Below are 12,116 nucleotides of genomic sequence, written 5' to 3' on the forward strand. Positions count from 1 at the left end.
GGCAAGTTTGAATCATTTTACCAACCCTGACATTTGAGTGTCATTCATCAAAATGAACAAATTATTTAGTTCATTTTGACAGAACATAATTAACATTTTTGTTCATTCCCTAACACATAATTCAAAAGCTAATTCTTTGAGTTGTTTGTTTGTTAATTTGTCATGTCACATGCCTGGAAGCTAAAGCTATGCGATGAGTACTTCTTCAGAAAAAATAAAAGCCACAACATATTTAAACCGTGGAACATTCCAGCAAGTTCTAGTAAATTATAACTGGTTCAGTTTAGTATAAATGTTTCTGTTGAAGTTCAGTTTAGATTAATTTAAATCAGAGGAGTTCCACCAGCACCAAACAAGCAAGCCAGAGGCGGCAGTGGCAAGAAACCAAAACACCAATTGACAGAAGTGAAGAACAAATCTTGGGAGAAACCAGGCTCAGCTGGGGCGACCAGTTCTCCTTTGGCCAAATGTCTTGGGCAGAGCTGCAGCCTGCACATTGGAGGCTTGAGAACAATGAATGTCCATCCTGGAGAAGGTGCAGGTCCAATTAAGTCACCGTATGGGTGTTTAGACTAGCCGACAGGATCAGTGCAGAGACTTGTCTGTCATTGTGGTCTTTGCAGGAATCAGTCCAACACTCTTGACCATCTGCTTTGGACACGGAAAAAATGAGTTAAAAAGAAAAAGACAGACTAACATTCATTTGACAGTTTTTGGGATGTCAAACATGGTGCAGTTTGAGACCAGAAATGCATCACATAACCGTAATAGTAACAATTATTGTAGTACTAAAACTATGAGGAAGATTCAAAATGATTCATTAATTTCTATAAGCAATGCTGCTGTCATATCAAATGACAAAGGAAGAAATGACCCAAAACCAATCATGATTAACGAACTATTTCTCATTGTGGCTCAGACCGCATAGGCTAAGCTTATGGGTTTGTCATGAGATAAATGAATGGATCAAAACCTAATGACTCAAGATATGAATCATTTCTATCATTGGTACAAAGCCTATAGGATGTTGCATATGAGCTGCATTGACGACTCGTTGTTTCCGAGTCACAAGATTTGTTCAAAGTAAAAAATCATTCATAAATGACCCATCACTTCTCCCATGTCATTGACAGGACACCCTTGCACTGTGCTGCGTCCTGTAATGACAGGCAGATGTCTGAGTTTCTGGTGAGAAATGGAGCAGCAGTGATGGCCGTAACAGACAGCGATGGGGCCACAGCGTCCCAGAAGTGTGACCCGTACGCTCCAGGATATGAAGAGTGTGAGAGCTTATTAAGAGGTGAGGATGTTGCAATCAAGTAAATAAAAGCAGACATGACTTGTTTACAGATATAAACCATATGACACAAGTTTTTACAGACATGACGCCCATATGCATAAACTCCCAGGGTTATATTTAGCATTACACGATGTGCTGTTCATTCCTGAGTTAATAGTACATATACTCTAATGGGTTGGAAACAACGGTCAGTACTAATGAGATAATACATAACTACTGGGTGGAGATGACATGTAAAACACCTTGATTTATTCACAAACACTGAGTAATTTGAACACACTAATCGGCACACTCATCAGTAGTGCCAGACAGAATCTGCGGACATTTTTTGCTGTTTCCGCTCAGAATTTTGTAAAAAATCAGCAGATTTATGCGGAATGAGTATCATAACTAAAAACTTAATATATGAACTAAAAAATAACACATTTTTAACTGTTATTTAACGTTTACAATGCAAATCCAACTAGATCCACTTATTTGGTAAGCAAAGCAAGTCTCTCAAATAATAGATCTACTAAAGACAGAAAATGTTACTTTACAAACAGTACTGTAAATAAATCATATGAACATTTTTTTAATATTACTATTATTATATCACAAAATATTAGTGAAATTTATTTAAAGCTGAATAAATATAAATTTACTTACATTTACAGAAGTAAATACATAGACTTAATGATGGAATAAAACTCTGCAGATTTCTGCACGCGCAGATTCTGTGTGGACCTACTCATCGGTCAGTTTGTTAGGTACACCCGTTCAACTGCTTGTTATTACAAATAAGTAACCAGGCAATTACATAATAGCAGCTTAATCCATTTAAGCATGCTGAGGTGGTCAAAAATAGTCTGCTGAAATTCAACCCAAACATCAGTATGGAGAGGAAAGAAGGCGATTTAAGTGACTTTGAATGTGGAGTTATTTGTAGGAGTATTTCAGAAGCTTCTGATCTGCTGGAATTTTCACGCATGTCTTCACCAGGGTTTACAAAGAATGATCTGTAAAACAGAAATATATTTAGATTTCCAATTAGAATATCCAATTGTGAATTCTGTAACGGTCAAAAAGCTTGTTTATGTCTGAGTGATAGACTGGTTTGAGATGAAAGAAAGGCAGTTACTACCTTTACTATAGTGTCATGTGTAAACACTGCAGATACTGATTGTCTGGAGAGAATCATCACTACACGCGTCATTGGATTTGCTGCAAGAGACACTTAATAAAGAGTAAAGTCATCTACAGCCACTGTAGGATTATTTTAATCGACTGCTGCAGTCAACATGGCTGTAATGACGTCAGTAGACAAGGTGCAGATGCAGTTCCTCTCACTGTAAAATGTCTGTCAGAGTTTTTAAAATCTTCCTATGAGAGGTGAAGGGTGAGTGATGAGAAGACAAGCCTCAAGGCATGTGGGACTAACAGTCCCAGTCCCACATATCTTTATATTTGGTGTGTTCAATTCCAAAATACACAAAGATAACAAGCAGCAGAGCGAGCGGTGATCTCTCTTCTGTGCAAGGCTCTCTCCCTCTCTCTCTCTCAATTCAATTCTATTTAATAATTGCTTTATTGCAGTTATTGTATAGAAAACACAATAAATAGTAGTAGTAGTTGTAATATATATATATATATATATATATATATATATATATATATATATATATATATATATATATATATATATTTATATATTTATATATATATATATATATATATATATATATATATATATATATATATATATATATATATATATATATATATATTGTTGAAGTCAGAATTATTAGCCCCCCTGAATTATTAGCCCCCCTGTTTATTTTTTCAGCACATTTCTGATCATAATAGGTTTAAGACCTCAATAACTGATGTATTTTCTCTTTGCCATGATGATAGTAAATAATATTTTACTAGATATTTTTCAAGACACTTATACAGCTTAAAGGGAAATTTAAAGGCTTAACTAGGTTAATTAGGTTAACTAGGCAGGTTAGGGTAATTAGGCAAGTTATTGTATAACAATGGTTTGTTCTGTAGACTATTGAAAATAATGATAGCCTAAAGGGGCTAATATTTTTGACCTTAAAATGGGTTTTAAAGAGTTAAAAACTACTTTTATTCTAGCCGAAATAAAACAAATAAGACTTTCTCCAGAAAAAAAATACATTATCAGACATACTGTGAAAATTTCCTTGCTCTGTTATACATCATTTGGGAAACATTTAAAAAAGAAAAAAAATTCAAAGGAGGTTTAATAAATCTGATTACAACTGTGTAAAGTACATAGTCTGCAAGTTTTTATTCTATACCCCTAATCCTACCCAATACCTACAGTAAACACACTATTAATTAGTAGTTTGTTGAACTAAAAGTCTTAGTTAATGTTTTGCTAATAGTGTACAGCATACAGATTTGTACCTTAAAATAAACTGAAATCATTTTTTTTAAATTAAATATTAACCCTACAATCGAATTCAGAGGGGGACTTATAATTCTGACTTCAACTGTATATAATATAAAATACAAATTTAAAATAGTAACAGATCAGATTAAACTGTAAATTTAACAATCAACATGTATGGATAAAACATAATAAAATAAAAATAAAATCAGTATATTTTGTGTGTGTGTGCGTGCATGCGTGCGTGCGTGCTCGCTCGCTCGCTCGTTCGCAAGTGTATCCCTGATGTTTTTATTGGTATTTTCTTCATACACATGCAATCACACACAAGACAAACTCTGTGTGTTTGCACAATAATGACAAATCTGATCTCAGTCCAATGGAGCACCTTTGAGATGTGGTGAAATGGGCGATTTCTTTGGGAATACTTCATGAAGGCAAATGCAGGGCTCAATCTTATGCTAGCAAGGAGTACCTAATAAATTGGCCCATAATGTATCCAGCAGTTTAGTTTGCTGTAGTCACCATGATGTCTGTGCTATTGTTTAGGTGTGGAGGAAGCAATGGGCGTAGAGAACAGTGGGGTGGTGTATGCACTGTGGGGATATCCTGCCCAGGCTCCTGATGAACTCAGCTTCAAAGAAGGAGACATGGTTACCATTCTGCAGAAACCTGAGGGCGAGGGCTGGTGGTGGGCTTCACTGTGCGGGAGAGAGGGCTTTGTACCAAACAACTACTTTGGGGTAAGAAGAACCCATTTACAAGAAAATGGGCATTGCCATTATTATGTAGAATATTTTGTATTTTAAATTGTGTATGCATGAGGCATTGCTGACACAGAAGTCACAATAAAGCAAGCAGCCTTCTATTATCATTGCAGCACATTTTGACAAACACATCCAAACCAATTGGGTTGCAAAATCTATGAGGGGAAATCTTTAGCCCTGATGTGCAAGTCTTGATAATGTTAAATCATATTGGTATGACCAGAGATTAAGTTCAATTGGCAAAAAATTACAGATAAATAAAAGTGCACACACAAGCACCCTCAAATACCTAAAACTATCATTTTCAGCTTTCTAAAAACATTTTGGTGACCACCTCGACCTAAGGAACTATTCACATTCACACTATTTCCACAGTGAAATTTGTCATTTGAAGTCTGTGTCCACCAAAGCATTTTAGGCAGCTGAATCCTTTGGTTATGACACAGAATGTTGACAATACTGTTGCTTGTTGCTGATTTTAGAAATAATTTGTCTCCAAAAAATCTTAGCACAATTTTCCTCCAATTTTCAGTTGCCGTGCTTGATGTCATTTGTAAGTTACTTTGGACAAAAACATCATGACTAAATTTAAATGTCTTTGTGCAAGTTGTAGAAAGAATGTTGTAGGTTGGTCCCACCCTACCTCTACTGTGGTTGGATGATTGGCTAATAATTCACAGTAAAAGTGCTGTGTTTCACCAATGATGAGCATTTTTCAACTCTCAGCAACCAGAATAAATGTAGAGCACATATTCAGCATTCAGAATTTTAAAAGACACTTAGCATTTCATTGAAAACAACTGGAAAAATATGTTCAACCTCACCACCTTAATGCTGTTGGCAGTTTTTTTCAGGTAATAAAAGTAATAATAAAAGTAAAGTGGGTTTTACTCAAAAACTAAAGCCTGAATCGTTCACGTTAGTGTAACTGCACAAACCAAGGGGGCTTTAGCCTGCCAGAATATGTGATATAAGCCTGCCTATTGTGCCATTTGTCACATTAATTCTCATTTATTTGTCATATTTATTCCAATGGCCCTCAACTGCTGCTGTGGCATTTCATCTGACATGGAGCTTGCAGATGACTCCAAGTCTTTGGCCATTTCTGCTACTGGAGATTAGGAAGCTTTCAAAGCAGATTCTGAGGCCCTTCTTCCAACTTCACAATTTGTGCAAAGGCGGATTTAGGCAAGGGCAATGTGGCCGATCGCCCAGGGCAGGACACAACGACCCCCCAACCCCCCCCCTTCGCTTTCGTCTGTGAAAGGGCGGCGCGAGCGCTGGTATCTTACAAGGGGCGGCATGGAGACTCAAAACCACCACCACCGCCCGCCCCCCACTGTTCACTTTCATCCGCAAAAGGCCGGCACGAACACTGGTATCTTACAAGGGGCGGCATGGAGACTTGGGCTCGTTGGCCCAATTTAGCGTGTAGAATCGATGTCGGACATCAGCTCATGAGAGAATTCTGATTGGTTATTCAACAGTAAATCAGAGCGTGAGTGTGACATAGTGAAGTGATGTAGCATGTATACAATTCAAGCCAAGAAGAAGCACAACGAGGCCTGCTGTTATTTCGCTAAATGCTGTTTTGTTTACGTTTGTCTGTGCGCATAGGAAATTAAGTTCTCCTTTGCGTGACAATAAAACAGACTAATGCCCCCAGCAGAGCAGAAAGACACATCCTCTTTACACAGGCACAGAACGTGGCTCTTGTTTCAGTCGGCTTTCATGAATTTGGTGTGTACATAAACAGCATTTGGGTCCAGATGCGATCCAACGTGATGTGATAACACAGTTGGGTTTCGTTGGTGCTAGTTGTTTGGCTTTGGCTTGGCATGTCACAGTCCTTACTCACTGTCCACAATAACATGACATGACATGCCCCTATTCAGCAAGAACTGGGTCTTCTTTTATGGCCATTCTCACCACTGTTGACAATACAGGGCAAAGAGGATACACTAAACTCCCTCAACTGGAATAAGCTTTTATTCACACTTCTGTTTGCCTTCTGCCATTACATTGAGGATTCATGCTGCACACTTCTCCAAGCCCTGCAGGACCACCTCAGTGCTGGATAACAAGGCTGGCTCAGTGTTGCACGTTATGGCAGTGCTTCTAAACACCCACATCAAAAGGCTTTTTGTGAGCTAAAGGACCTAACTCTCTAGGCCATGAATGTGATGGCCTAATCAATCGGCAAGGAGATGGAAAGTTTGGTGGTGCTCAAGTATCATCTCAATCTCACTGAAGTGAAGGATGCCAAAACATGCTATTTCTTGGTTGGCCATGTCTCCAGTGTACACTACTGGACTTGATCCAAATGTGTGCTTGGATGATAACCAGTGATCACTGTCTATTGAGCGACAGGTGGTGTCTTTTAAATTGGTGACAATGTGCGCCCTCAACCATTTTCAGAAGGTGGTCGACTTAAAGGCAACCACTGCCTCTGTTATTCATCTGTGCCTAATTTACATGTGTCCCCTCCACCTCTGGCTCAACGATCATGTTTGCCCTAACGCTTGGCACAAGCTCCTGTTAGGGTGGACCAGGAGTTATTAAACTCTCTCCTAGAGGGCTGGTGTCCTGCAAAGTTTAATTCCAACCCCAATCAGACACACCTGGACTAGCTAATCAAGCTCTTACTAGGCTTTATAGAAACATCCTTGCAGGTATGTTCAGGCAAGTTGGAGCTAAAATCTGCAGTACATCGGCCCTCCAGGAGTTTGAGAACTCCTGGGGTAGACCACCACTGTCAGTGCTGTGGCACCCTGGACAGATTCACATCTGTTCCCCAAATGGAGCTGATTCCCCAGGTAAAAAGAGATTCCTCCTAGTGGCTCCTCTGTGGAGGAACCAGGTATGGCCCTTGATGACAAAAATGGCCCTCCTGGCAATAAGCAAGTCAAAGACCAGCAAATGTTCTTAGTCAGTACTTCTTCTCTCAAGTTTTGGACCTTTCGACGAAGAAATTGTGCTTAAGCAGAAGCTCGGCTATGTTGCCAAAGTGCTCTCAACATCTTTAAAGCAAAGGCTTCACATTGCTTTTGCACACGACAAACAAAACCCTCATACCACATTCACACAGGTGTTAGCGTCAATGCTTTCCATTCACTTTGAATGGGTGATGTCAGGCGTTGCCAAACTGCATTGTGGATCCATCAGAACCACTTCAGTGGCATTGCTCGCTGCAGACGTTGGGACTTTCTCAATGTTTTGAGCGCCAATTGCTGCTGAAGCCCCATGTGAATCGGGCGTAAGACCCTCTGCTCGATTAAGGTGCTGAACAGAGTACAGACAGACAGAACAGCTCTTTGTCTGCTTTAAGTGTGGTCTAAGTGACTGTCAGTCATAAGCAGTGATTTTCCCACTGGGTATATGATGTCATTGAGTTAACTTATGCCTTTGAGAGCCTACTCTACCAGGAGTATAGCATCCTCCAGTGCATGGTCCAGTGTTGTCTCTATTGATGACATTTGTGGGTCACCGGCTTGCCGTGACTATATTTGCCAGATTTTATAATCTGAATGTCAATGCCTTACAGCCTAGTATCTGTATACCTACAATAATTACCATAGTCCTCAACTATGTTCGGGACTTAGTATTTGCATATTTGTAAGATCCTTCTGAAGTGCTTCAAAAGCAATGACAGTGAGCATTCAAAAGGGAACAAAAACAACTTCTTGATTGTTGCTTCATTTGAATGAATGTGAAGAATGTTATAATAGGCAGGGTCATAGCCTGGTCCCACCCTTTCTGACAGGATAAAGCACCTTTGTTTTACATTTACACAAATGGGAACAAATCTGGCTTCAGTAAACAAGAGTTTTCTTCTATATGCATTAAAGCAATGCTCGCAATGATCTCAGGGAACAGAGGTTATGTCAATAGCTAGAATGTTTTGTATGGTTTCATATGCAGTTTTTGTTTGATGTGTTGCCAAAATAAAACCGCTAGATTTGATAAATAGTTCTTGTATGAGCAATGCTTCATGTATCAAGGAACCCATTGGCCCTCCAGATGGCTCAAAATTTCAGTGAGATGACTGCATTAGAATAATTACCAAAATGTTTTAGTATTAGTATTTATAAAATTATTATTTTTGAAACTAAAATTAATAAAGCTAAAGCTAACACTAGTGACAATTTGACCAAAGTTTTTATCCTCATAAACGTCTTTGTGCTTTATTTCTTCAATAAATGGTATACAAAGTAGATACTCCTCTCTTTTCCTGTAATGTCTAAAATAAATGTTGTTTGTCTGGTAAGCCACAGCAGCCTTTTGTCTTTCATACATTCTTCTAATTTTTAACCATATTTTCAAGGTCATTTATGTCCTAATATTCATACTATTGCAAGCATGCATTAGACTATGAGGTTTAGCAGGTCTTTAACTTCATTCTTGCTGTTCTCTCTCTCTCTCTCTCATGCAGCTTTTTCCTAAAGTGCGACCCAAGACTCTCTGCTGAAAAATGTCATCTGAACACAAGACTCACTGGTGTTTGAATGTGTTGGAGCTTTTCTCTACTTTCTTCGTTTTAAACTTTGCATTATGGACAACTATAATGGGATTTCAAACATGTACAGTGTAGAGCTAATGTTGTTTTTTTTCCTTTGAATTCCAGTTTAGTTTTCTTTGTAGTCAAACATGACAAGTCGATTGACTGGGAAAAGTGGATTGAATGGTTTATATAAACCTAACTATTGGAAAACTGTCATTTAAACATTACATCGGAGTGTGCTACCTATTAGAGGTTCAGTTTCATAAATTTATTGTATAAATATCTCATAATTTGTTTGTTCAGACAGGCTTGACTAATGTTCTTCAGCACTGAGCAGAAAGGAATTCATCAGTATGTCAGTATTGCTTTTTGTGTATTCATTTGCTTGGTAGTTGTTTACCGATTCCTAATCAATAAGTTTGCATTGATACACAAATGCTTTTTAGATATTGATTAAAAGACTGGTGTCCTTAATCCGCTTCAGATGATTTACAGTATTTGATAATGTTACTCTTTATTTTATTTAACTTTTTTAAACTGGTTATTCCTGTCTCTGTTTTCGCCGTGTGCTTTATAGAATATGAGCAAACGTTTTCTTAAAACGGTGTGCTCTCCATGTGGATTGTGTGTTAAATATTTGCTTTGATGTGAGGGAAGTTTGTATTAGAGGCATGTGTGTGTGTGAGAGAGAGAGCTTGCTTTGTTTTCTTTGTTGAATCCATTGACTGTGACTTTTCAGAAGACGCTGATACATTGTTTCTCTTTGTAATGCTCTTGCACAAAAGAATAAATAAAATAAATACTAGTTGTGGTTTGTTGTGCTCTTTACAGGGATTTACATAATTGCTAATAAAGCTATTTGCAAACCAGATTATGCTTGTACTGTATCCGGGGGGCATTTTTGTGCATGAAAACCACCAGCAGAGGGCAAAACACACACACAACCCACAACACTATGCCCACGTGACCTCTAGAGGTCACTAAAGCAGCATTGTATGTATTTTTTTAAAAGGTAATGTATCCCAAATGATATATTAACATAATGTTCTTCATCGTCTTGGTCAGGTATTAATTCGATATTACGGTGACTGCAGTTGATTAATGCGTTTAAAACATTGAACAGAGGCAGGCAGTGTATGATTTGAAGCATATATGATTAATAAATGATCCTGTATGAGTAAACACAATACTCAGGTTTAATTAAAGCAAAGCAAGCTAGCAATTAATCTTGTTAATTAAGTTCCGGAGGATTCTTTAGATCGGCCTGCTATCGGATCAGTACCGTTCATTCCACCACACTCAAAGATGAATGCTGGCATTTACAGTGGTACACGAATTTAATATACTCATAAGCAGATATAATTATGGTCAAACCTTTAAATAAAATCCACCTACACTGGAATTACTGGAGCGTCAACTAAAAAGCTTTTCATTTTCTAGTTGTTTGTAATGTGGTTATGCTTGTGGTAAGATTACATAAGCCTCGAGGGGCTTTATTCTCCTGAATACAGTGTTCAGAAAACGATGGTCTGGGTAAACATCACCGTGCACCATCATAGTCGCAGCTGGGTTCTCGTGTATGAAATAAAAGTGTTGTAAAACAACCACAGATGTCTTCAGTGCACGATGACATAAATATTATTTTTAGTGGTGATCTTTATCGAGTGGGTAGGGGAAAAATGTTTGTACTGTTTAAATGTTTTTGTAAAACATATTACAAGTTTATGTCGAAACCTAAATGAGTTATTCATATACTCTTATTCTGTGACAACTTCATTATTCATTTTTTTTTTTCTTAAAAGGATAGTTCTGTCATCATTTACACCCTTGATTTGTTCCAAACCAGTTCGAGTTTTTTTGTTCTTTTGGGCACAATATAAGATTTTAAAAGATATTTTAAAGATATTTTGAAGAATGTTGTAAACCTGTAATCTTTGTAAATATGACTTCCATTTTAGGAAAAACAAATACTTAAAAGTTAATGGTTATTGGTTTCAAGCATTCTTCAAAATATATTCTTCTGTGTTCATTCATTCATTTTCCTTCAGCTTAGTCCCTTTATTCATCAGGGGTTGCCACAGCAGAATGAACCGCCAACTTATCCAGCATATGTTTTACACAGTGGATGCCCTTCCAGCTGCAACTCAGTACTGGGAACTGTGTTCAACAGAAGATTGAAAATAAAATTGAAGAAAGGAGATATGGTTTAAATATACTGAATTTACCACAGGTGAACTCCTTTGAATACTCCGGATGCACTGTATATTGTTCTTGCAATAATGTGTTCATTTATCAATCATTTGCCTATACTAAAATTAACAGCTGCACTGAACAAAGCATTTAGCAATATATTATATGCTTGATAACAAATATTTTGTCCTGATATATTAAATGAGTTAGCATTAAATGTAACTTTGCCATAAGCCAATACTGTTACTGTTGATGGAACGCAAAACACTTTAAAGCTGAATATCTCAAAACAGCTCAGAATGCAGAAAGAACTTCTGAGTAATTCTGAGTGCTTAATTCATGTTCAATTCTTACTTTATTTCTCACAAAATATCTCCTTTCCAGAACTGTGAGATATAAACGTGCAAAGACATTCTGCAGCAATGCTTTTATGTTTTTTTATAACCACAGGAATTACCCCAGAATGAAAAGCTCAGTTTTTTTCATTTGAAACGGTTGTTAATATTAATGTGCTCTGTTGATTATCATCATTGTAATCTCAGTAGGAAACATTGTGGCCAATCAAATGCTGCCCAAGGCATGCATATTAATGATCACAGTCAATGATCTTTTGTTTCTAGTTGGCCATTTTGACAGGGATTTTATACAATATATAGTATTAAAAGTATTTATATATATATATATATATATATATATATATATATATATATATATATATATATATATATATATATATATATATATATATATATATATATATATATATATAAGAGAACAGGCCCGTAGCCAGCCTGGAGATAGGGGTGGTTCTTTTTTCAGTTATTCGCCTCATTTTCTGTTTAATTATGAGGTTTAAATACAGCATTTTAAGCACTTTTTTTTGGCTGGATTAGCTTGTTGGATGGTCACAACAACCACACTTTTTGATGTGCCAAACACATTTCCTAAAAATTTAGAATA

The 12,116-nt window shown here is 37.1% G+C and overlaps 1 protein-coding gene across 1 annotated transcript in view; it reads left to right on the top strand.

Moving 5' to 3' along the window:
• The window catches only part of ppp1r13l (protein phosphatase 1, regulatory subunit 13 like), a 46,467-nt gene extending 36,696 nt beyond the window's left edge, over nt 1-9,771 (top strand). Inside the window, exons 11-13 of the mRNA XM_056478208.1 lie at nt 1,134-1,300; nt 4,248-4,441; nt 8,898-9,771. Coding sequence (XP_056334183.1) covers nt 1,134-1,300; nt 4,248-4,441; nt 8,898-8,933 — 397 coding nt within the window. The 3' untranslated portion in view covers nt 8,934-9,771. The remainder of the gene's footprint in view (nt 1-1,133; nt 1,301-4,247; nt 4,442-8,897) is intronic.
• Nucleotides 9,772-12,116: the final 2,345 nt, after the last annotated feature.

The sequence above is a fragment of the Danio aesculapii genome, chromosome 18 (genome assembly GCF_903798145.1).
Source record: "Danio aesculapii chromosome 18, fDanAes4.1, whole genome shotgun sequence".
In the NCBI taxonomy this organism is placed as follows: domain Eukaryota; kingdom Metazoa; phylum Chordata; class Actinopteri; order Cypriniformes; family Danionidae; genus Danio; species Danio aesculapii.